Source organism: Budorcas taxicolor, chromosome 19 (assembly GCF_023091745.1).
Source record: "Budorcas taxicolor isolate Tak-1 chromosome 19, Takin1.1, whole genome shotgun sequence".
Classification (NCBI taxonomy): Eukaryota; Metazoa; Chordata; class Mammalia; order Artiodactyla; family Bovidae; genus Budorcas; species Budorcas taxicolor.
Genome location: NC_068928.1, coordinates 40,545,139 through 40,567,863, shown reverse-complemented (window position 1 = coordinate 40,567,863; position 22,725 = coordinate 40,545,139). Strand labels below are relative to the sequence as shown.

At 40.1% G+C, this 22,725-nt stretch overlaps 1 protein-coding gene across 2 annotated transcripts; it reads left to right on the top strand.

Moving 5' to 3' along the window:
* Positions 1-721: 721 nt before the first annotated feature.
* On the top strand, positions 722-22,069 carry SMARCE1 (SWI/SNF related, matrix associated, actin dependent regulator of chromatin, subfamily e, member 1). 2 transcript variants are annotated; one of them, XM_052657796.1, is made up of 11 exons: positions 722-1,044; positions 3,251-3,302; positions 3,477-3,520; positions 6,438-6,542; positions 11,429-11,509; positions 12,706-12,837; positions 13,102-13,273; positions 17,971-18,143; positions 18,678-18,779; positions 19,388-19,610; positions 21,796-22,069. In XM_052657796.1, the coding sequence occupies exons 2-11, from the start codon at positions 3,296-3,298 to the stop codon at positions 22,002-22,004; spliced, it is 1,248 nt and encodes a 415-aa protein (XP_052513756.1). In that variant the 5' UTR covers positions 722-1,044; positions 3,251-3,295; the 3' UTR covers positions 22,005-22,069. The 2 variants fall into 2 exon arrangements, with proteins under 2 accessions (XP_052513756.1, XP_052513757.1); XM_052657797.1 differs by having other exon boundaries at positions 724-1,044; positions 19,388-19,598.
* The last annotated feature ends 656 nt before the right edge of the window (positions 22,070-22,725 follow it).

Here is a 22,725-nt window from a genome sequence, read left to right as displayed (position 1 = left end):
GCCATAATCGTTATCAAAGACTCTTGGGCGTTCAGAAGAAGAAATTTGGGAGGAGGAGGGGCGCGTGACGCGGGGAGTTCCCGGAGGGCATCAGGGACAGAATTTGAGCTGGATCCGGAAGGACAGATGAATTTAAGCCCAAAAGTGAAGGACTGTCGTTCCTGGCAGAAGAAACCGAATGAGCCAAGGCGCTTTAGGACACAGACCCCTTGCCCAGCGCTGCAGGGACACACAACCCGGGGCAAGGAGATTTACATCTCCGGGCCTTGGCTCAGAAACCTGTGACAATTACACCAGCCTTGCGCTTGGGAACAACTGGAAAGATCTGTGCTGCTTTCGCCAAAGCTCTTGCCCGCGGTTAAGGCAGGAAGCCCTGGGAGGCGCGCAGGAGGACGGAAACTGTAAACCCGGCTCTCCACGCCTCCATCCTCGGCTTGGTGAAGTATACACACTCCAGCTCCCAGAGAAAGAGTAAAGAAAAAGACCGGAAGGGAAAAAAAAACCCAGAAACTCTCGGGGGCAGGGACGGGGCGCGTGCGCGGCCTGAGTCCGGCCGGGGAGGTGCGCGGGCCGCGCGGCCACAGTGGTTCCGGGACTCGCGGCGGGGCGCGCTCCCCGCCGCCTTCAGGCCCCGCGCGGGGACGCTGAGGCCGCGCTCGCGCCTCCCCTCGGCTCAGCCTCGCGCCTCGCGCCGCGCCTCCCGTCCGCGCTCCGGCTCCCTGGGGGCCGCGCGGCCCGGGCCTACCCGCGGTCGGGCCACCTCCTCCCTCTCCGGAGTGACGAATCGGCGCCCGGCTGGCAAAGTACTGACTTTCGGGGAGTTTTGAGGAACGTATGGAGCCTGAAAAAAATCCTTGACTGTGCTAAACCCCACCGCGTCCCCACTAGAACGCTTATTTTTCTGAAGAGAGTCGGGTGGGGCCTGGGAAGGAATTAAGAAGAGTGTTGAAAGTGCGAGCGCGGAAGCTCGGGACGCGAGGGGCGGGGCGTGCGCGGGACAAAGGGAAGCGAGGCCGGAGCTGCGGGCGCTTTTTCTGCCCGCGGGTGAGTGTTTCCGACTGGGCCCGGCTGGGTCGGGAGGGTGGAGAGGCGTGGGGTCCCGGCTTGGCTGGGGTTGCTGAGGGTTGCTGGGGTTCAGGCTTGGCCGCGGGACCAGGGCCGGGGGCCGGCTGCGGCCTCTTTGAGGCCTAGCGGAGCGAGGGTGGGGAGAGAGTCCCATCTGGGGCTCCTCTTGGGCGGCCAGAAGTGCCCCTTCCACTGACCCCACGGAAGTGGTCAAAGCGCTTCTGCATGCCCCTCTTCAGCAGAGTAGCTGGTAAAGTGCACCTTCACATCAAACCAAACCGAATCGATCTCAGAGGAAGCCCTTGGGGCAAGCTAAGCCCGTGGTCCTCACCCCCAGGAAGGTGGTTTCCCCTTGCCCAGGCAGCGATCTGAGGACTCACGGTGTGGCTTGGAGTGAAAAGCGAAAGCTCGGCAACAGTTTGGCCTGGGTTTGAAACCCAACTCTGACACTTCCTGACTCTGTGTCTTGAGCCAAGTTACTTATACTGAACGAGACTCCTTTTTTCCCCTCTGTAAAATGGCAATAGCAGTACACACCTCGTTGGTAGTGTGACTGTTAAGCCAGATGGTGTTAAAGTAGTAAACCTGTCCCGTATAAGGTATTCAACAAATAACTTCTCCAGGATTTTATGCCTGGCACCGGAGATGCATACAGTGGTGGACAATTGTACGAGATCACTCTTTAAATTTATGGTATAGCAAAAGAGATCAGTAATTTTAAAGTGTTAACAATAAAATGTGACACACCTGGGAGCTTGTGGCAGATATTATCAGGGCCCCCCACAGCAAGGCCTACTGGATGTTGACAGCCCACCCAAGCTTGAGCAGAAAGGAAGTCTGCATCAGACTCTGGTTTCCTGCATGTACGTTAAGGAGAGAGGGAGACCCAGGTTGGGCCATTGAGAAAATAAATGATTTCTTTCTTTCCACACCAGGCCTCTTACTCATAATGCTCCAGAAATGCCCTTAAAATACAAAACAGGAGCAAAAAAAAAATCATGTTTGTTTCTCATAATGTCGGATGAAAATACTCTAGTAGTCATAGAAGTTATTTGCCTTTTTTCTGAAAATGAATGTTCATCTCTTTGTACACACTGTGTGTAATGTATAGTGAGGTAAGGAACAAGTTCACGTGTGTGTGGTCATGTCCTGAGCTAGTGTTACTAGGACTGAAGTTGGTAAGAATTGAGCTAGGTACTGGGACAGCAATAATGAACTAGCTGGTCCCTGTCTCCATTCAGCCCCCATATTAGCAGGTGTAATATGATATTGATCTGTGTAAATTGGAGTACAAATGAGGAAACATTTAATTTTGTACAGATAGGTCCAGAAGTCTCCATTGAGGAGATATATTTTGAGTTGAGCTAAGAAAGATCAATAAGAGTTTTTTCCAGTAGACTCTCGAAATTTATTCCCAGCGGTTATGAAGCTGTTTACCATCATGTTGTTTTTTAGTGGCTCAGTTGTGTCTGACTCTTGCGACCCCATGGACTATAGGGTACCAGGCTCCTCTCTCCATGGGATTCCCCAAGCGAGAATACTGGAGTGGGTTCCCATTTCCTTCTCCAGGAGATCTTCCCAACCCAGGGATTGAACTCAGGTCTTCTGCGTTGGCAGGCGGGTTCTTTTACCGCTGAGCCAGCGGGGAAGCTCCATTACTACAAGAGAATGTGAAGTTTCTTGTCACACCAGTTACCTTTTCCACTGCCTTCAGGAGTAAAATGCTGTTTTACTAGAAAGAAGTTGTTATCCTAAAAGGAAGGCAGAGCTGTGGCTGATCAGGGAGCTGTCAGTGTCTGGTAGGCCTTGTTGAGGTAGGCCCCAATAATACATCATATTCTTTTGTCATTGTATTTTTGCCAGTTTGATTAAATGTTTACATGGCATCAGCGAAACGTTTTCCATACAAGAGGTGGCTCAGTATCAAAAAAAAAAAAAAAAACTTGCAAGTACATGTCTAATTTTACTTTTTAATATCCCCTGTCATTTGTTTTAGTCATTTAATTCTGATCAACTAAGTGACCTAAAGAACTAGTAAAATATTTAAAAGGCTTGATTACTAGAAGATAATGTAATTTTACAAAGAAATATCAAACTACCCTATTCTTTAGAAAAACATTCTCTTATGCTTGCTGAGTTTTGATTATCTTTATTTTTCTTTTTTTTTTCCTTTTTTTTATTTTAGTGTCTCAGATTCATTCTTAAGGAACTGAGAACTTAATCTTCCAAAATGTCAAGTAAGTTTCATTTTTTATATTTATCAATCTATATTAATAAGAGACTAATGCCCTAGCAAATGGGAATTCCAAAATACTCTCATTTTTTTCTTCAAAACAGGACCATTGGTAGTTTTGTTGCATAGTATTATATCTCAGTTGTTTACAAGAAGTTATTTATTTTCTTTCAAACAGAAAGACCATCTTATGCCCCACCTCCCACCCCAGCTCCTGCAACAGTAAGTTTTAATTTTCTTGTTAATGTAATAGCCAAGTCTGGCCTTGATACAAAAACCCAGATGTCTTCCAGTGACAGTCACTCAATCATCACAGCAACAGGATGAAAAATTCAGCTAAAAAACAGCACTTCCTACTAAATAAAATAACTCTGCATCTTACCTTGAACCAACCCCAACATTTAAAGAAACATACTACTGAAATGCCAACCTCCTATGCTCAGTTCTTTTTTTAATTAGAAATAAGTGGCAAGTTTAACACTTTTCTTGTTCATCTCTATTAAGATTCTTGAAAGCTAATATGAAATAAATGCTCATTCTGGCATTTATTGTTTTTAAACCTAACCTTCAATTGGTTACATTTTTCTCTTCCTATCTGTATATAATTTTCACATTAAATCAAACAATAAAGCTTCCAGTTCTATACTACCTTATTGTAAATCTTTATTTTCAAGCTGTTCAAGTAAGGATTTCATTATCTGTGGGTCAGATCCTGCTATTGAGTTTTATGCCCTTGATACGTTTCAAAGTGTATAAATAATAGTGAACTAGTTTTTTTTTACCAAGCAAGCTCTGGCCCAGCTTGGTCAGCATGTAAAATAATTGCCCAATCCACAAAACAGATTTAACAGTAACTCTTCAAGCCTTGCTGAAATGGATTCCTTGTTATTTTTTTATTTAAAAACAAAAAACACTGTTAACATTGACCATATCCTACAAAAGAAGTTCTTTAACTAAAGCTGTTAGCCCTCCTTCCATACTCCCTACCCCTAAATTTCAGGCTAGCTAACTAATTAGGGCCTTGTGTAACTTTGTTTTCTCCACTAGATTAACTTTTATTTACTAACCTGCTGTATGTTTCAGTTTATCAACAATTTGTTTTTCCTTAGTAAGATGCTTTTAAAAAGGGATACTGTATCACATCTCAACTTTCTATAATGTACAGTTTCTAAAGTTACTTCCAGTAGATCTTAAAGTCCTGTGTTTGGTTTATTTCCTTTCTTAAAGAACATTTCTTACTACCATCTCCTTGGCACTCTGCTAGTGGCTATACAGGTGGAGTTGAACAATTGAGATTCCTGACCTCAAAGAGCTAACCATGTACTTCATTTTTGGAAATGGTATAATTGCAGTGTTTTAGTTTCAGTTTTCTTTTTTAAGTTCCCTTACTTAGTTTTCTTACATTATTGCCTCATAATATTGAACAGTGATTATCATTGCGTGCGCAACCTTTGAAGGTGTCATTTTGACGCAAATACTGCCTCTAACAGTGTATGTTATCTTGAAGACGTTAACTTTTTTGAGATAATAGAAATAGCTCAGAAACCAACCCTATGATTTCTTAAATACAGAAAGAGATAGTTTTACCTTTCTTCAATCATACTTCTGTACCATTATAATTTTACATTACACATAATATACAGAAGACTAGGGGTTAGTACATCCAACAGAATGGATATTGAACGAGTTATCCTCCTTTATTTTATTTCCATTTCTTCTTCCACCACCATCACCACCACCACCACCACCTCCACCCACCACTACCACCCAAATGTACCACCACTCCAAGTAACATACACTTCTTTTGTGCCTTTGATGCTTCATCTGTGTTTTGCCTACTTATATATGCTTGATTTGCGTCTTCTATAACTACATAGACTAGAAATTGATCACTTGTTCTCTTGTAAAGAATATCAGATGATTGATCTGCTTAAATGTCTTTTTTTTTTTTTGGACACTAAGGATATGTGCAGTGGCATGTTTTAGAAAATTGTGTTGATAACAGCTACAGCTTAGTTGGGATGTGTTGTTTACATTACACAATTCAGCATTGGTATTAATTGCATGGTAAAATGAAATCACTGTCCCTTGTTTTGATTGACTTTCGTTAGGTCAGACACCTTACTTTTGGTCTCTCTTTGCCACGTCCTTCTTATGCACTAGACTTTGATTCTCGTGAACGTTGGATGTCATTTTATTAACCACGAAGGCCACTGCTACATAAGAGCCCATTTGTGATCACATCAACACATAATTTACAAAAGCTGAAAATCCTGTTGCTCCAACAAGCAGTTGTGGTTGGAAAGAGGTAGGGCTGTCAGGAAATCAGCTGAGAAAAAAAAAAAAAGTTCAAGTCTGTCTACTAGAGAAGTAGTTCACATTAAAACTAAATGCAGAAATTGTTCGTGATTGACCTGTGGAAGATGGATCAAAGAAGAGATGGAAGAGAAAGCCTTTAAAAGAATGACCGGGTTAAAAAGATCAGACAGTACCCCCAGAATGAAATCCATGCATTTCTTACGAGTCTTTGTTTTGAAATCATGTATGTGACATCCATTGACTCCCACATATGTTTTTTTCTATTGATGACTGCTGGCTTCCTGATTGGGATCTCTTCTCATTTCTCACACTACATAAAATGATTTCAAGCTGTCTTCGGAAGCAGTCCACTTCTTGTTTTTGTTTTTGGTAGATAAGTGCATTGGTGGCATTCACATGACTGTCAAATAAATCATGTTTTGTTTTGCATGTAAAGTGTTTTCAGACTCCCAGTTTATCACATTTCAAGCTTTCCAATCTCAGACATATATCGCTAAGTTGTTATTCCATATATTGACCATAAAGTGATCCTGAATGTTCGCGACACTTCAGTGTATTGCTTATCCTGAAAGACAAACACACATTCACACATACAAACACCACTGGCCCCTGCAAAGAGACAGAAAGAGACAAAAAAAAAAAAAAAAAAACCACTTGCAGACTGGTTTTTCAATGAAAAAAAAGAACAATTACAACACATCATTGCTTGTTTAAATTCAGGTTGCTTTTGCATGCCATATGCAGATCATTTTTCATTTCTGTGTTTTCCTCGTTTGAGCTCATTTCTCATTCGTGTTTTTGTCTCATTTGTTTCCATCAGCAAATGCCCAGCACACCAGGGTTTGTGGGATACAATCCATACAGTCATCTCGCCTACAACAACTACAGGCTGGGAGGGAACCCGGGCACCAACAGCCGGGTCACGGTAGGAGAATCAACTATTACAGCATCCAGCAAACAACTGGAATTGACCAGAAATGCCTTCAGGTTTAGGTCCTTTTGAATCATCAGCACAGCCATTTAAAAAAAAAAATTAACCTGGCTTTTAGATTATTTTAAATATTCATTGTACAATCTTATACTGAAAAACAAACAAACAAAAAAATAGTGAGATCTGGATATGTATATAGAAGAAAAGGAGAATCCATTCTGTTTGGTGATTGGTAGAGATAAAGCCTTGGGCACTTAATGGTAGTACTCTATGTAGACAAACCTAGGATTTCCTATGGTTAAGATGCCCTTTTTGAGGCAAAGAGTATCTTTCATTTAAGGTATTTGGCATTAGGCTCAAGAGCTATTTTCTTAATAAAGACTGGGCTTATAGACCTGGCCTTTTTGGGCTATTCTACCAGTTTGAACTGCTGCACACAATTATTTGTCTTTTGGATTTAACAGTTGTTGTAACTGAGATTCGTTTCTCTCTAGTTAAAAAGATACTTGTGCCAATTCAAAGAATTGCAGAATGAAAGCGGAACGAAATTAATTTGTTACCAGACTATACATATCTACAACCAGAAGTACATTTATAGTTCAGAGGATAAAGGATATGGTTTCTGAAACTTAGATGTTTCACTTAAATAATCAGCCTGAGATACCAAAATTGGATTATGTACTTCAAACTTTTTTTTTTAACTTCAGACTTTTTATTTTAAAATTATCTTTAACTTCATTTAAGGAAATTTAAGGTACCAAAAAAACCAAATAACTGTAAAAATTATTTACCAAAAATAGATGAATAAATCCAAAAGCCAAATGCCAACATACATTGGAATGTGATATTGGTAAGAATTTATACAACCCAGAATGGCTGTAAACTTTTTAATACCTGATTTTTGTTTGCTGTATTCAAAAATAATTCAATTAGTGTGACTTCAGAAAAGCCCTCTCACCCTGTAGTCAAGCTAGAACAGAAAGCTTGTAACTACCAAACTATATGTCTATCTTGGTAAGCATATTGCTTAGCTTGATAGGTTTTGTTTGTCTAAATATTTCATTGTTTCTGCATAATTTGTACTTCATAAGCATATCAAGTTTTATGTGCCATGCATATTTCATGGTATCTGAAAAGAATTCTGACAAAGTGTGTGTATGTATGCATTTTACAATGCATACAGTTTTTATGTGCATTGGTACTTGTTTTTCCCCTGGCCTGAATGTGGTGTTTGACAAGTGTAATGGGTGGCAAAGTTATCAAATGATAAAGAACATTTATTTTAATTAAGGGGCAGAATCCATTTTGGATCATTTATGTTAATACAGAAAATTATTCATGGGTAATAATCAAAAGAATGATTACATTTTAATAGCTCTATACAGTCAGCTCTTGATTATCTATGTTGATGGAAAAGTAATGGTGGTAACGGTAGTATTAGAATCATTTGTATTTTATTTTCTGTAAGCATTCTGTTCTCAACTGGGATATATCTGGGAATCCTTTGTTAATAAAGTGGTATCATTCAGTGGAGACTTACCAGGAACAGGAAGGTACAGTCGCTGTCTCAGCCTTGGCCAGTTATCTGTTTCTCCCCATTCCTTCCTGGGGATGTTGGAGCCCAGTATTTGGAGTAAGCACTAGCTTTAGGGTAGATTAGTATGGGAAGGCTGTTGGGCCTGGAAATGTTGGTGTTCTGGTTCTTTATAGTTGTTTTATTTGTATTATTGTCCTCTCAACACCATATTGAAGGGTAATCCAGGTGCTGTGTAGACTTGAAGGAAATGTGGGGGCTTTTAGCCTGTGTTACTCCTTCAGCTTTTAGTGACCTCTTGGGTAATCATTCTTTACAAAAATTAGGCCTAAAATTTTAAACTGCCTTTTTCTTTTTGTCTGTATATTTAATTTAAGCTCTGATTTTGACCTTTATAAAAGTGTTATTTTAATACAACCCCATTTATGTGTTACTTTGTGGGGGGGCTTCTCTGGTATTATTGTCTGCAAATCACCTTAAGTCATTGATTTGAAGGAGTGATTTGATGACACCCTGTGGAGTAGCTTCCCATAGGATCCACAAACACGTGGTTTTCCCGATGACTCCAGAAAACTTAAAGAGTTTTCAAACAATAAACACTTTATATATATAAGCATGTTGAAATCTTTTTGGAGTGCTTATGGTAGCTATAAAGTGGAATTCACTTCTGGTCAGTTCTTCATCAGATGCTGATTAACATTCTCTTAAGTACCTATGTGAAAACAGATTGAGACAGAATGTTAAGAACAGTTCATTTCTGTGCTTTAATGGGAATTTCATCCCAGAAGAAAACCTTAGATAAGATCTTACCAGAGAAGCAGCTGAAAATTGGGAAGAAATAACACAAATCTCTCAAGTAACCAAAATTTCACTAAACCATAGACTTTATTATTCACAGGGGACCTTCCTCTGTTGTAAGCAGTTTTAACTAGAATAATTAGTTGTCTTCCCCCAACTCATTGCCATTTGGAGAGGGGGACAGCTGCTGCTGGAGGTAGGTTTCCTGACAGCAGCAAGGACGGAAACAGCTGAAAAAGGAGACATGCCTTCCAAAATCATAACGATCAGGTCATTTAATAAAGGAACCGACAGCTTTTCATACCTCAAACCAGGGGATTATAGTAAAGCAGTGGTTATAATTATGTACAGTGCAAACTGCTTTTTTTGGGGGGGAGGGCGGTGAAGAGTAATGTTTGAGACATTTTAGAAAGATGTCTGTTTGAGATGGTTAATAAATTAAGACTGTTGAGTGATATTAACCTTTAACGTCCTGAAAACCAGCTCGAATTTAACGTTGTTGTTATTGTTTTGGTTTGGTTCTGTTTGTATTTGTAAATTGGTCAATGTAATGAAAATACGACCTCAGCATGCAAATGATCCAGATACCTTCCTTTGGGAGAAAAAAAAAGAAGCAAATTCATTGTTATAAAATGCAGCTCTTTGAAAAATATCAAGGAGCAAATATTGTTGTAATTTGTTTTTAGTGTTTTAATTCATTTGGAACCCACTCCATGAAATTCTGAAGGTTTGTGTTGGCTGTGAGTTGGAAGTGCTTTCTAGTAACTTTATGTATGAAGACTCAGACTTTCATGTGTTTCTTGCTCTGAATTCGTGACAGAAGGTTAGCTTTGTAGAAATCCACACCCACCCACCAGAGAACTCCTGCAGCCCTCAGACAGATCTCCTGTTGGCTGTTCGTACCGCCTCTGTTGACAGTGTCCATCCCCCATGTCTCACTTCACCCTGCTGCCCACTGCTGGCTAAAAGCAGGGTTTGTCTACACAGGTATCAGCATCCTGTGTGGTAAGAATACATGGGCGATGTGGAAAGAGAGGAATACTGCTGCAGAGATGAAATGCTTTCTCATAAGTTCATGTATGAAGAAGCAGAGTTACTGACAAGTATATAGAGCTGGAGGGAGACCCTTCTCATAGGAAGAAGAAGCATTGTTTGAAAGTGGTGGAAGGGGTACAGACACACTCTTCCCTGAGCCCTTGGATGAAAAATAAGGTTAGGCTTGGGGTCTCAGCTGAGAATTGGGGTGGGGGGTTTCCATCTGGTTTTACCACAACAACACATAAGGGCAAGGGAGCAAAATGTCACCTTAGTTTTCTGATAAAGATTTGTTGATTCCTATCTTTTGATAATTAGAGGGAAGCCTTCTTCCTTCCCAGCCTGTCAGGAAAATCAATATCAGGAGTCTTCCAGAAATGTGGGGGGAACAAATGTAATTCAGCCATGATTTGATGCTGGGCCCTGAGCAAATGCATCAGTGTATGCAGAGGTGTGAGTAGGTTCAGAAGCAGCTCTCCTGTACTGGAGGTGTTGCCGGGGGGGGGGGGGGGGGGGGGGGGGATGCCCACGGGGCTGCTTGGTCTCCTGCCTGGATTTAGCCTTTAGAAAGAGCTCTGTTTCTCTCCCTTTTGCCTTTCTCTCACCCACTTTCGTCTTTACCTTTTTAAAAATTATTTTTTAGTTTCCTCACCTTCTGTTTCCCATTTCTTTTTTCTCTGTCTTCCCCCAAAAAATCAGCATTCTTAAAAAATTAAGAGGAGTTTCTTAACATATGGTCTCAAAATAACTTAATCAGGCCCTGTTTCTGTCATTTCTCTGTTCCTGGTAAACTTGTTGACTCCTCTGCTGTGACTAAGAGTGCAAAAAATGCATGACTTCAGTACACACTTCCTAATCTCCTTTATTTAAAAAAAAAAAAAACTAGATATGGGTATAGAACCTTAAGAATAAAATCTCTAGTGATATCAAAGGAGTAAGAAGGTTTTTTGTTTGTTTGTTTTTCATTGTTGAATCTAGGGAGTAGGTTTTGTGGTAGTAGTAGTTGTTCATGTGGAAATGTGTTCCTGAAATGGTACAAATAGTAAATAGTCCCCAGTGGGCAGTGTGAGATGTGGTAAGTGCTGATCAGGTTCAGCTTCTGGTGAGATAATCAAGTGTTGACTGTATATGTAATGGTAAATTAAGCAAAATAAAAGGATGCCAGGTAATGTCCTAAATGTGGGACATCTGATGTATAACCATATATTTTTGCTGTATGGATAATTGTGTAATATTTCATTTGTTCTTACAGCCAGGTTGTCAAAGCAGTGGCAATAAACTGCTAAGTAACGTATTAAAAAGCTCTGTGCTTAAAGTCATTTTCTTTATTTTCTTTTGATGTGAACGTTTCTGAATTTGCAGTGATAGCTATTTTCAGTGGAGAAAATATAAGAATCTTGTATCCATGGACGAGTAGAAGAAAGGCGCATTAGAATTTTTAAAGGGACTCTCTTTTCAGTTTGCTGGCGAACTTCTAGCAATTGAGTAATGAACGTATTTAACTCTTTTCTAGGCGTCCTCTGGTATCACGATTCCAAAACCCCCAAAGCCACCAGATAAGCCGCTGATGCCCTACATGAGGTACAGCAGAAAGGTAGGTGCCCTGGAGCCAGAAAGGACCGAGGACCACAGTCTTCGCTCTTTGCTTTACATCAAGGTTCAACGGACTTAGCCAGCCATTTAGTGCATAGTCAGAGGAGAGGATACAGGGTTACAGTTGTTAAAGACATTAGTTCTGATTTCAAAATTCCAGAACTAAAATCCAACAAGAAAATGATTCAATAAACAGTTAAGAGCTTCCCTTGTGTTCCGGTGGTCGAGAATCATCCTTCCAGTGCAGGGGACAAGGGTTCGAGCCCTGGTCCAGAAAGATCCCACCCGCCACCGAGCAGCAACAACTGAAGCACACGTGCCTGGAACCTGTGCTCTGCAGCAGGAGAAGCCACCACGAGAAGCCCGCATGCTGCAGCTAGAAAGTATCCCCCTCTCAGGGCAGCTGGGAAAAGCCTGCACAGCAGTGAAGACCCAGCATAGCCAAAAAATAATAATAATATACATGTGTACATAATAAACAGTTACAATACTTAAGATAAAGTTGTGTAGCCAGCATTGTATAGTCTTTTGGAGAATATTTAATGACGTAAGAAACATGTTAGGTGAAAAAAAGGAATGCGAGACTACAAGTACTGGTATCTTATTTTTATAAAAATAATAGGAAATACATGTTAGTTTGAATTTTTTAAAAAAGCCTAGAAGACAGTGGTTATCTATAAACAATCAACTTATGGTACTTTTTATTTTCTTCATACTTTTCTTGAATTTTTCTTTTTTTTTGGTGGGGGGAACAGATGATGAACCTCCATTATTCTCAAAATAACAAGTATAGCTGATACCTTTATTAAAGATGAGCATTTACCTATTTCACCACTACTTAGAAATTTTGAAATTTTTGGTCATAATTACTATATGTGTAATTTGACGATATGTTATGTTGTATTACACACCGTAACCTCATTCCTTCTAAACTCGTGAATTTTTAGAAAGACAGACTGTGTAGAGATATTTCATGATAAGTGTCTGCAGTGTTTGGAGGTTTCTGAAATCTGCCTTAAAGTAACCCAGCAGAGGACCCTTGATAATTGTTGCAGCAGGCTGATGGAAACCTAGGTTTTGATACTATTCTTTGTGCCTTTGTTGATGATTAAAGTAAAGGTTTCTATATTAAAAAGTATTTGTAAAGTCTGTATTTTTAGGCATCAGTACTAAAATCTGAACTGTTTCTTTTTCAAGGTCTGGGACCAAGTAAAGGCTTCCAACCCTGACCTAAAGTTGTGGGAGATTGGCAAGATTATTGGTGGCATGTGGCGAGATCTCACCGATGAAGAAAAACAAGAATATTTAAACGAATACGAAGCAGAAAAGGTAGGATGGGAACTACGGTGGGACAGGTACAAGATAAAGTTCGTAAACACTTGCTTATTACTTATAAAAGAAACATACAATCTAATCAGACAGCTGAGCCTTCATCTGCCTGGGTCAAGTCACTCAATTTCTCTAGACTTCAGATTTCTTGTCTGTAAGAAGGAGATAGTTATCCTGTCTTTTGATGTTCAAATGAGATAATGTAAGTATTCATTATAACCTGCAAAATATTAATTCTAAAACAGAGAAACATTTGAATTTCAGATAGAATACAATGAATCTATGAAGGCCTACCATAATTCCCCCGCGTACCTTGCTTACATAAATGCGAAAAGTCGTGCAGAAGCTGCTTTAGAGGAAGAAAGTCGACAGAGACAGTCTCGCATGGAGAAAGGAGAACCTTACATGAGCATTCAGCCTGCTGAAGACCCAGACGGTAAAAAAAAAAAGTGGAGCTTTGTTTATGCTTTCTCTGAGAATTAAAATATGAGAAATCTCTTAAGTTGAAGTTTTGTTTCCTATCCGAAATGGCAAACAGAGCATAATTTAAGTGCCATTTCAATATTTTAAATAATTATTTTGATTAAGATTTGTGTGTAAATTTCCCAAAGAAAAAGAAATACCCTTTTTAGTGCAGACAATAGCAAAAACTACCTATTGTTTATCAAAATCTTTGTACTCCTTACCTCAGCTGCTTTTAAAATTTAAACGCCTTCAGGTTACTGTTATTGGTTCCTTAAATCAGCTGAGTTAAAGGCTTTTAAGCTACAAAGTTAACGAGTGGGAAGAGACATTTTGAACTCTAGTTAATTCTGAAATCCAACTAGAATTCATAAATACAACTCATAATGATGCTTACAAGGGTGCTTTACTGCCTAGTCGCCAAGTCACGCTGGATCTTTGGCAACCCCGTGGACTGTAGCCCGCCAGACTCTGTCCGTGGGATTTCCCAGGCAAGAATACTGGAGTGGGTTGCCATTTCCTCCACGGGATCTTCCTGACCCAGGGATCAAACCCATGTCTCTGCTTGGCAGGCAGGTTCTTTACCACTGGGCCACCTAAGAAGCCCTACGAGGGTGCACACCTACAAATTTTATACACACACACGCACGTGGAGCAGAGCTTCCTAATTGGCATTCCATGAAGAGTCTGCAGGTATGCTCGTGCGCTTCCGCTTCTCTGCAGCCAGGCGGGGTCTGAGGCTGCAAGGAGCTTCAGAGCTAGCCACCTCCCGCTATGAGTGTACTCATCCACATAGCACGCAAGCTATACAAATCATTTTCCTCATGTGCTGCTGTGATGTGGAAGAGGTTGGAAGCTCTAGCTGCAAGCAACAGAAACATTAGGAAAATAATTTAAGATCCCATTTTAAAGTAGTAATAACAAAGAAGCTTATAAGGCCTTAAAGAAGAGACCTTTAAGAAAAGAAGCACTAATACCACCTAAAGACATGAATAAACTGAAATACTTCAAGAAAAAGCACAAATGAGTTTTTAAAAGAAAGGACTGGAATATTGACAAATATCCTCATAAATACAAATCTAATAAACATAGAGACTAGAATAGGGAATAGAGAGAATCAAGCATGTTAAGCAGTCAGCTGTGCTGCAGACACACAGGCACATGCAAACTCTTAATTGGTCAGATTGAATGATTAATGCAAGAAAAAAGCACAGAACTAAACAAATAGAAGATCCAGTTTACAAACTATTGGAAGGATGGGAGGTCAGTAATAAGTGGGAACAAAGACTTGGGATGTAGAAGCCAAAAGTAGGAATCAGACGAAGTTTTCACTAGGTGAAGGTAACAAACAGCATGAACGTGGAGCAGGCCTGAAAGAGACTCACTAAGGAATAGTCTTGAAAAGAGAGCCCTTCTCTGTTTCTCAGGCTTCTGCCCATTACGTTTTTTAAGTTGAAAATAGGATATTAGAACTAGAGCTGGCAGTAAGAAAGGACTAATAATTAAGATGCCAGGATAAGGATGACTTTAGACCTAGGACTTTACCCCCAGAACAGAGTAGCAAGAGGAAGACTTGGGTGGGGTGGAAATGTACATAAAACCAAGAGGAAGGCCGAAGGTCCACAAGCACAGCAGCTGCTCTCTTAATAGAGAAGACCTACAAGCCTTCAGGACATAGGCAGTTATCCTCACAAAATAGTGAAGGCTTTTTTTTTTTTAGAAAGAGAATATTCATGAGATCAAGTAAATACCTGGTGAATTAGAAAATATAAACCTACCCTCCCCTTACCCAAAAATAAATCAGCCAACTAAAGTGCAAGGAAAGACAGGTGCAGACTTCCTTGGTTAAGTTTGTGCCTTCCCAATGCAATGGTTTGGGCTCTGTTCGGGGGAACTAAGATCCCACGTGCTATTCAGCATGGCCAAAAAATAATACGTTTTTTAAAAAAGGAAAGACAAGCCCGTATTGCTAAGACTTTATTTACCAGTGATCAACACTGGGGACGTATGAAAGAACAATGGTAATAAAAAGGAAACCTGGATGGATAACCTAGCACAAATGTACATAATCCTAAGTGTGAATATGAAAAACTCCCTTAAGTAAAAAAAAGTCACAGAATTTTTTAATGGTATCTTTTGTTCCAGTAATTTCAATTTCAGAAGTAATATCCTACAGAAACTACTTGAAACAAAAATAATCGGCACAATAGTTCATAGTGGTGGTATTTCTGATAATCCGAGTTTCAGTAGCTACTTAAGTACCAGATATGAAGGGACGTGCTAAAATGACACAGCAACACAGTTAGGGCCTTTGCAGTAGAGTTTGCTATAGTATGGTCCCCCGCCTCTGATAGAGGAACTTTTGTTTTAATGTGTATTGCTTAAGAGGAAGCACTTTTTTAAAAAGTTAGTTGATTTAAATAAAAATATTAACAAAAAATAGCACATGTTATTAGCAGGTATGTCAAAAACTGGTAGTGATAAGACCAAAGGTTCGGTTCAGTTCAGTCACTCAGTTGTGTCCGACTCTTTGTGACCCCATGGACTGCAGCATGCCAGGCCTCCCTGTCTATCACTAACTCCTGGAGTTTACTCAAACTCATATCCATTGAGTAGGTGATGCCATCCAACCATCTCATCCTCTGTCGTCCCCTTCTCCTCCCGCCTTCAATCTTTCCCAGCATCAGGGTCTTTTCCAATGAGTCCGTTCTTCGCATCAGGTGGCCAAAGTATTGGAATTTCCGCTTGAACATCAGTCCTTCCAAAGATCGACTGGCTGGATCTCCTTGCAGTCCAAGGGACTCTCCAACACCACAAGAGTCTTCTCCAACACCACAGTTCAAAAGCATCTTCATTGCTCAGCTTTCTTTATAGTCCAACTCGCACATCCGTACATGACCACTGGAAAAACCATAGCCTTGACTAGACAGACCTTTGTTGGCAAAGTAATGTCTCTGCTTTTTAATATGCTGTCTAGGTTGTCATAACTTTTCTTCCAAGGAGTAAGCGTCTTTTTAATTTCATGGCTGCAATCACCATCTGCAGTGATTTTGGAGCCCCCAAAAAATGAAGTCTGCCGCTGTTTTCACTGTTTTCCCCATCTGTTTGCCATGAAATAATGAGACTGGATGCCATGATCTTAGTTTTCTGAATGTTGAGTTTTAAGCCAACTTTTTCACTCTCCTCTTTCACTTTCATCAAGGGGCTCTTTAGTTCTTCTTCACTTTCTGCCATAAGGGTGGTACCATCTGCATATCTGAGGTTATTGATATTTCTCCCAGCAATCTGGATTCCAGTTTGTGCTTCATCCAGCCCAGCATTTCTCATGATGTACTCTGCATGTAAGTTAAATAAGCAGGGTGACAATATACGGCCTTGACGTACTCCTTTTCCTATTTGGAACCAGTCTGTTGTTCCATGTCCAGTTCTAACTGTTGCTTCCTGACCTGCATACAGATTTCTCAGGAGGCAGGTCAGGTGGTCTGGTATTACCATCTCTTTAAGAATTTTCCACAGTTTGTTGTGATCCATACAGTCAAAGCCTTTGGCATAGTCATAAAGCAGAAATAGATGTTTTTCTGGAACTCTCTTGCTTTTTCCATGATCCAACAGATGTTGGCAATTTGATCTCTGGTTTCTGTGCCTTTTCTAAAACCAGCTTGAACATAAGGAAGTTCATGGTTCACATATTGCTGAAGCCTGGCTTGGAGAATTTTGAGCATTACTTTACTAGCGTGTGAGATGAGTGCAATTGTGTGGTAGTTTGAGCATTCTTTGGCATTGCCTTTCTTTGTGATTGCAGTGAAAACTGACCTTTTCCAGTCCTGTGGCCACTGCTGAGTTTTCCAAAGTTGCTGGCAGATTGAGTGCAGCACTTTCACAGCATCATCTTTTGGGATTTGAAACAGCTCAACTGGAATTCCGCTACCTCCACTAGCTTTGTTCGTAGTGATGCTTCCTAAGACCCACTTAGGCAAAGTGTAATAGTGTAAGAGCAAAGGTAATAGCTACTAAAAATGAGCTTGTAAACTAGACCCATACTATATGTATATGAACTTGAGTGAATAGAAATAATGTGTGATACCTTTATACACTGATAACAAATGTATACATGTATAAATTGATAAAAATTAAAAGTGAAATTTAGAACTAAACATTTTTTAAGGCCTTAGTGTTATTTTAAATCTGATAAAATATATATGCCCATCTGGGAAACTGCTATTACTAGAGGTAATGTTTTCTCTGCAGTGGGCATTTTCCTTACTTTGAAGTGCTACAGTGACAAAGACACCAGAAAGTTCCTTTGCATCATCAGCTGTAAGAGCTTTGAATTATATCCAGAGAGTGAAATATTTGGCAAAATCTGTACTGCTATCACGTGCAGCCTTCATGTTGATTTCCAGGCCAAAGACACTTGGTTATATCTGATTTGTGTTTCAGCCAAATATCAGATGCACATCCTCACTTAAAAGATTTTGTGAGAAAAACCAGCATCTTGGCCGGTGAACACATTGTATCCTCTGTATGGTTTTTATCAAGTGACTGCCCTGGTGCTCCTTTGACACCCTTTAAACCCACTTATTAGACCAGTGAGGACCATGGCTTCTTGGTAACTAAGTGCTTATTATGGTAATTGGTGACCTGATTTCCAGATCATGTTGTTTATTCCAGATTATGATGATGGCTTTTCAATGAAGCATACAGCCACCGCCCGTTTCCAGAGAAACCACCGCCTCATCAGCGAAATCCTTAGTGAAAGTGTGGTGCCAGACGTTCGGTCAGTTGTCACAACAGCTAGAATGCAGGTTCTTAAACGACAGGTCCAGTCCTTAATGGTTCATCAGGTAAAGACAGAAACATTTGTTATGGTAAGATGGGCCTGTGCCATAGGTGCCCAGTAACCTGATTGTGTACCATGCATGAGTGTGCCTGTTAAATATTTATGTCCAGTCTAACCCGTTCCTGATTCAGGGAAGAGGCTGGAGGGTGTAGACCCTTCCCAGAGATTTAGTAAGTTTGTCATTAAAACTGTAACAGGGAACCTTTTGACGGAAAGTGTATTTGTTAAGAATTTTGTTGATATCCTATCAACTTTTATTAGCCTACTAAATATTTTTCTTCCAAAACATTGCTGAGAGCTGACAGTATTGTCTAACTTACTCTTGTTAATGAGTTATCCTCTCTGTGCTGCATTTTTACATTTTTTAAATTTTAGCACATTATATAATAAGTAATTTAAATTTAAAAAGCAAAACACTTATCACACTGTGAAAAAGTGTGGACCATTAAAAAAAAGAGACATATTTTCTGTGTTTGACATTAGCTTTAGAGAAGATAATTTAGTAGTAAATAACAAAGCCTGGTCTTATCTTTTACAGCGGAAATTAGAAGCTGAACTTCTTCAAATAGAGGAGCGACACCAAGAAAAGAAGAGGAAATTCCTGGAAAGCACAGACTCATTTAACAATGAGCTTAAAAGGGTATCAAATGTGTTACCTATACTTGTATCACTGTGTCTGTTACTTTTTTTTCTCATTCTTTTTTCCAAAATAGTGTTTTTATGTAGTGTCATTCACTTTGAAACAGGGTTAACTTTGCTGTAGCTGGTAAGATCTTTATAAAATAATTTCCATTTTCTGGCAACGTTGCAATAGGTTTGAAACATTGTATAGTATACACCTTCCGTGAACTAGGCCTGAGACTCTAGAACCCTCTGATATTTTAAACTCTCATACACTTGTGAATTATTTTCATTGCAACTTACTCATCAAATGTCTTCATTAGCTGTAGCTCACAGTTTGCACTTCACATGAAAACAAGTAAATAGAGTGTTTGGCAGCCTGAAATGTAAAACAGAAGCTTTGAGTATAAGCCAGTGCTTTCAGCGTTGCTTCAACTATTCTGGAACACTTGATACTACATGGCTGCTAGGGCAACTTTCCTGTAGACACAAGAGCTTGGTTTTTTTCCTGCCATATATATGAATATAGTTCTTAGCCAAGAAAACCCACTTGTGAATAATTTCTCTGATTCAGAGATTGTAAGAAAAGAACATGACTAAGAGAGTGTTTTGTTTTCTGACTACTAGTTGTGTGGTTTGAAAGTAGAAGTGGATATGGAAAAAATTGCCGCTGAAATTGCACAAGCTGAGGAGCAGGCTCGAAAAAGGCAGGAGGAAAGGGAAAAAGAGGCGGCAGAGCAAGCCGACCGCAGCCAGAGCAGTATCGTTCCTGAAGAGGAGCCAGCAGCGAGCAAGACCGAAGACAAGAAGGAGGACGAGAGCATGCCGATGGAGACAGGTAGCCTGCCAGGTGATCACAGAGTAAATGTTGAGGGCTTTTACAGCTGTCTTTAATTCTGACTTTCCTTTCTCAGTGCTTTCTGGAGGTCACTCTGTTCATCTTGCCTCTTGAATTATTCTCCATATGAGATATGCATTCTTTCTTCCCAAATCTTAATCTCTTATAATAGATTCACTTAAACAGTTGGTATTGGTACAAAATAGCAGTGATGTGTTGCCTTTAGTCTGGCTGTTTGAGGTCTTGGGTATTTGCCCAGATTGAGTCATATCATTCCCTGACTTGGGATATAAAGTATTGAATGTAGTGGTTTAACAGTTAAGGGTACTGGCCTGGAGGGCCCACAGATCTGGGTACTGTTGCACCCCATACTAGCACTGTGACCTTCAGTCTAGGTAAGTTAATTTCAGTTTCCTCCTTAGTAAATATTCTAGCACCCACCTCTTGAAATTGAATTCCCAAGGATAAAGAAGCAGATGAACATAAAATCATCATTACTGGATTTGGCATGGTATTGGCACTCAGTATTTTAACCTTTATTGCTAAAATTGCTTAAACAGTATGTGGTCCTTGCCCTTAAGATCAGTCATCTTTGGTGTCCTAGAACAGAGTTGGGCAAATAAAACCTGTAGGCCAAATCCTGCCTGCTACCTATTTTTATAAATAAAGGTTTATTGGAACCATTTGTTTACGCATTATCTGTGGCTGCCTTGGGGCTCCAGCAGTGTAGTTGAGTAGTTGCAACTAAGACAGCCTGACTCACAAAACCTGAAAATTTTCTATCTAGTCTTCACAGAAAGTGTTCGTTGATTCCATCCTAGAAAAATTCATACTTCCAGTTTTACTGATTTTCCTGACTAAAAACATGCCTCAAGGCAAACAACGTGCAAAGCTTACGTGAAGTACTGATTAAATCAATTATTGGTTGAAATCTTGGGATCGCTCTGCACGCGGTTTTGACCCTGCTCAGTGCACTGTGTAGTAAACAGAACTGAGCTGGAGGAAGCATGGGAAACACAACCAAAAGCTCCCTGGACTGTCATTACAAGAGCTGAGAGGGACCACAGTCACCCTTGGTGCTTTGCTGACAACTTCTGATTTGACATCTGGAAAACATTAAGTGGGATATGCTATCTTTACCAGATATTTCTACAGAATGTAATTCAGCAGATTAACATTTCAGATAGTCAGATTTGAAGTTTAATTATCTGAATCATTTTCTGTTTTGTGTGAACATGTTTTTTATCGTAACAAATTTGGAGCATGAACACGTTCTGTGGTTAAAGCGAGAGCCTGAGGATGAAAGTACGGCTCCTTCACTCACTTGGCAACTGGAACACTACTTGGTCCTCTGCCGCTGTTTTGTCATCTATGAATAGAGTATGCCTGTAGGAGAGTGTGCCTGTAGGTCTTTGGGCTTCACAGGTGGCGCAGTGGTAAAGAATCCTCCTGCCAAGCAGGAGACCAGGGTTCGATTGCTGGGTCAGGAAAATCCCCTGGAGAAAGAAATGGCAACCCATTCCAGTATTCATGCCTGAGAAGTCCTCTGGACAGGAGAGACTGGCAGACTGCAGTACATGGGGTCACAAAGAGCCAGACACAACTTAGCAACTACACCACCACCACCATAGGTCTTTACTCAAATTTTTATCCTCCTAACTGAAGAAAATCGTTTCAGACTATTGGAGCAATAACAGAAAACAGCCTACCATGACTTATAACAAAATACTTTATCAGTCTTATACCATTTCCTTACCTGCTTTCTCACTCATTAAATCCGAGCACTTCACACAGCATTGTCCAAAGAAATATGTCCCTGTGTAATTAGGAATGTTCTGCTACTGACCCTTTTTAATGAAATTTAAATGAAATTAATTTTAATAAGTCTTCAAATGCCAGTGTGCACTTTAGACTTAGAGCACATTGAAATTTGGAAGCTAAATTTTCAGCAGAAATACTTGATCTGTATTGAGATTCAAAATTTACAGTTAAAAAGTGGATTTTTTTTTCCCAAATTCCAGCTTGTTTTAAACCTGCTGAAAGTTCCTTGGTCACACTAGCCCATCTCAGGTGCTTGATATGTGTATTCATATGTAGTGAGTGGCTGCCTTATCATTGGATGCTGCAGCTCTGGACTGTCAACACAGAAGTGTAAATTTTTGTCTGGGAACTAACAGTGACAAATGTGTGATTACAGAGGAGACACACCTTGAAGATACAACAGAAAGCCAACAGAATGGTGAAGAAGGCACGTCTACTCCTGAGGACAAGGAGAGCGGGCAGGAAGGGGTGGACAGTCTGGCAGAGGAAGGGACCAGTGATAGCAACACTGGCTCAGAAAGCAACAGCGCAACCGTGGAGGAGCCACCGACAGATCCCGTACCAGAAGATGAGAAAAAAGAATAAATGTTGCCTTGTTTTATGTGTTCTAAATAACTTTTTTAAATGAAAAAATGTTTTTTGAGTTTTAATGGTGTTATGTGGTTTGTGTATTAATATTGTTCTTGTCCATATCACACCACCAAAGGCTTTTGGACCATTTAGCATCATGAGCTGAATGGCACAGTCACCTTTCGTAAGCGGTCGCAAAGATGGTTCTTTGGATCTTGTTTCTAGCCCTCAACTGCTGAGAGCCTCAGAATTTAGATTAACTGAGAAAATGCCCACCTCTTTTAGAGAATTCTCCTTTGATGCTGCAGAATCTACTTGTACAAATGCCTTCCTACAGCTCACTTGGGTGCTTACCAAAGCCATAGCTTTAAGCCTTCCCAGTCCCCATCAATAGCTTCCTGAAGGCCTGCTTTCTTGCTTCCTTCCACAAAGAGCAGCTTCTTGAGAACGTAATCATGTATGAGTATGTATTTGTTCACTTACCCTTTTTTATTTTTCGTCAGTGTCAGATACCAAGAGTTGTGTTAATGTGTTGAGTGTACCTACAGCCACACTTGGATTGTATTGATCCAGAAATAGTCTCCATAGTTAGTTACTGGCTTATGAAATAGTCGTTAAAGTGAACATGGCACATATACACTTATCTATACACCTTTTGCTATAATTAATATCAGATATGTTCTGGTGAGAACCCATCTTTATTGTACAGGGGGAAAAAATACTTTTTTCCCTGAGT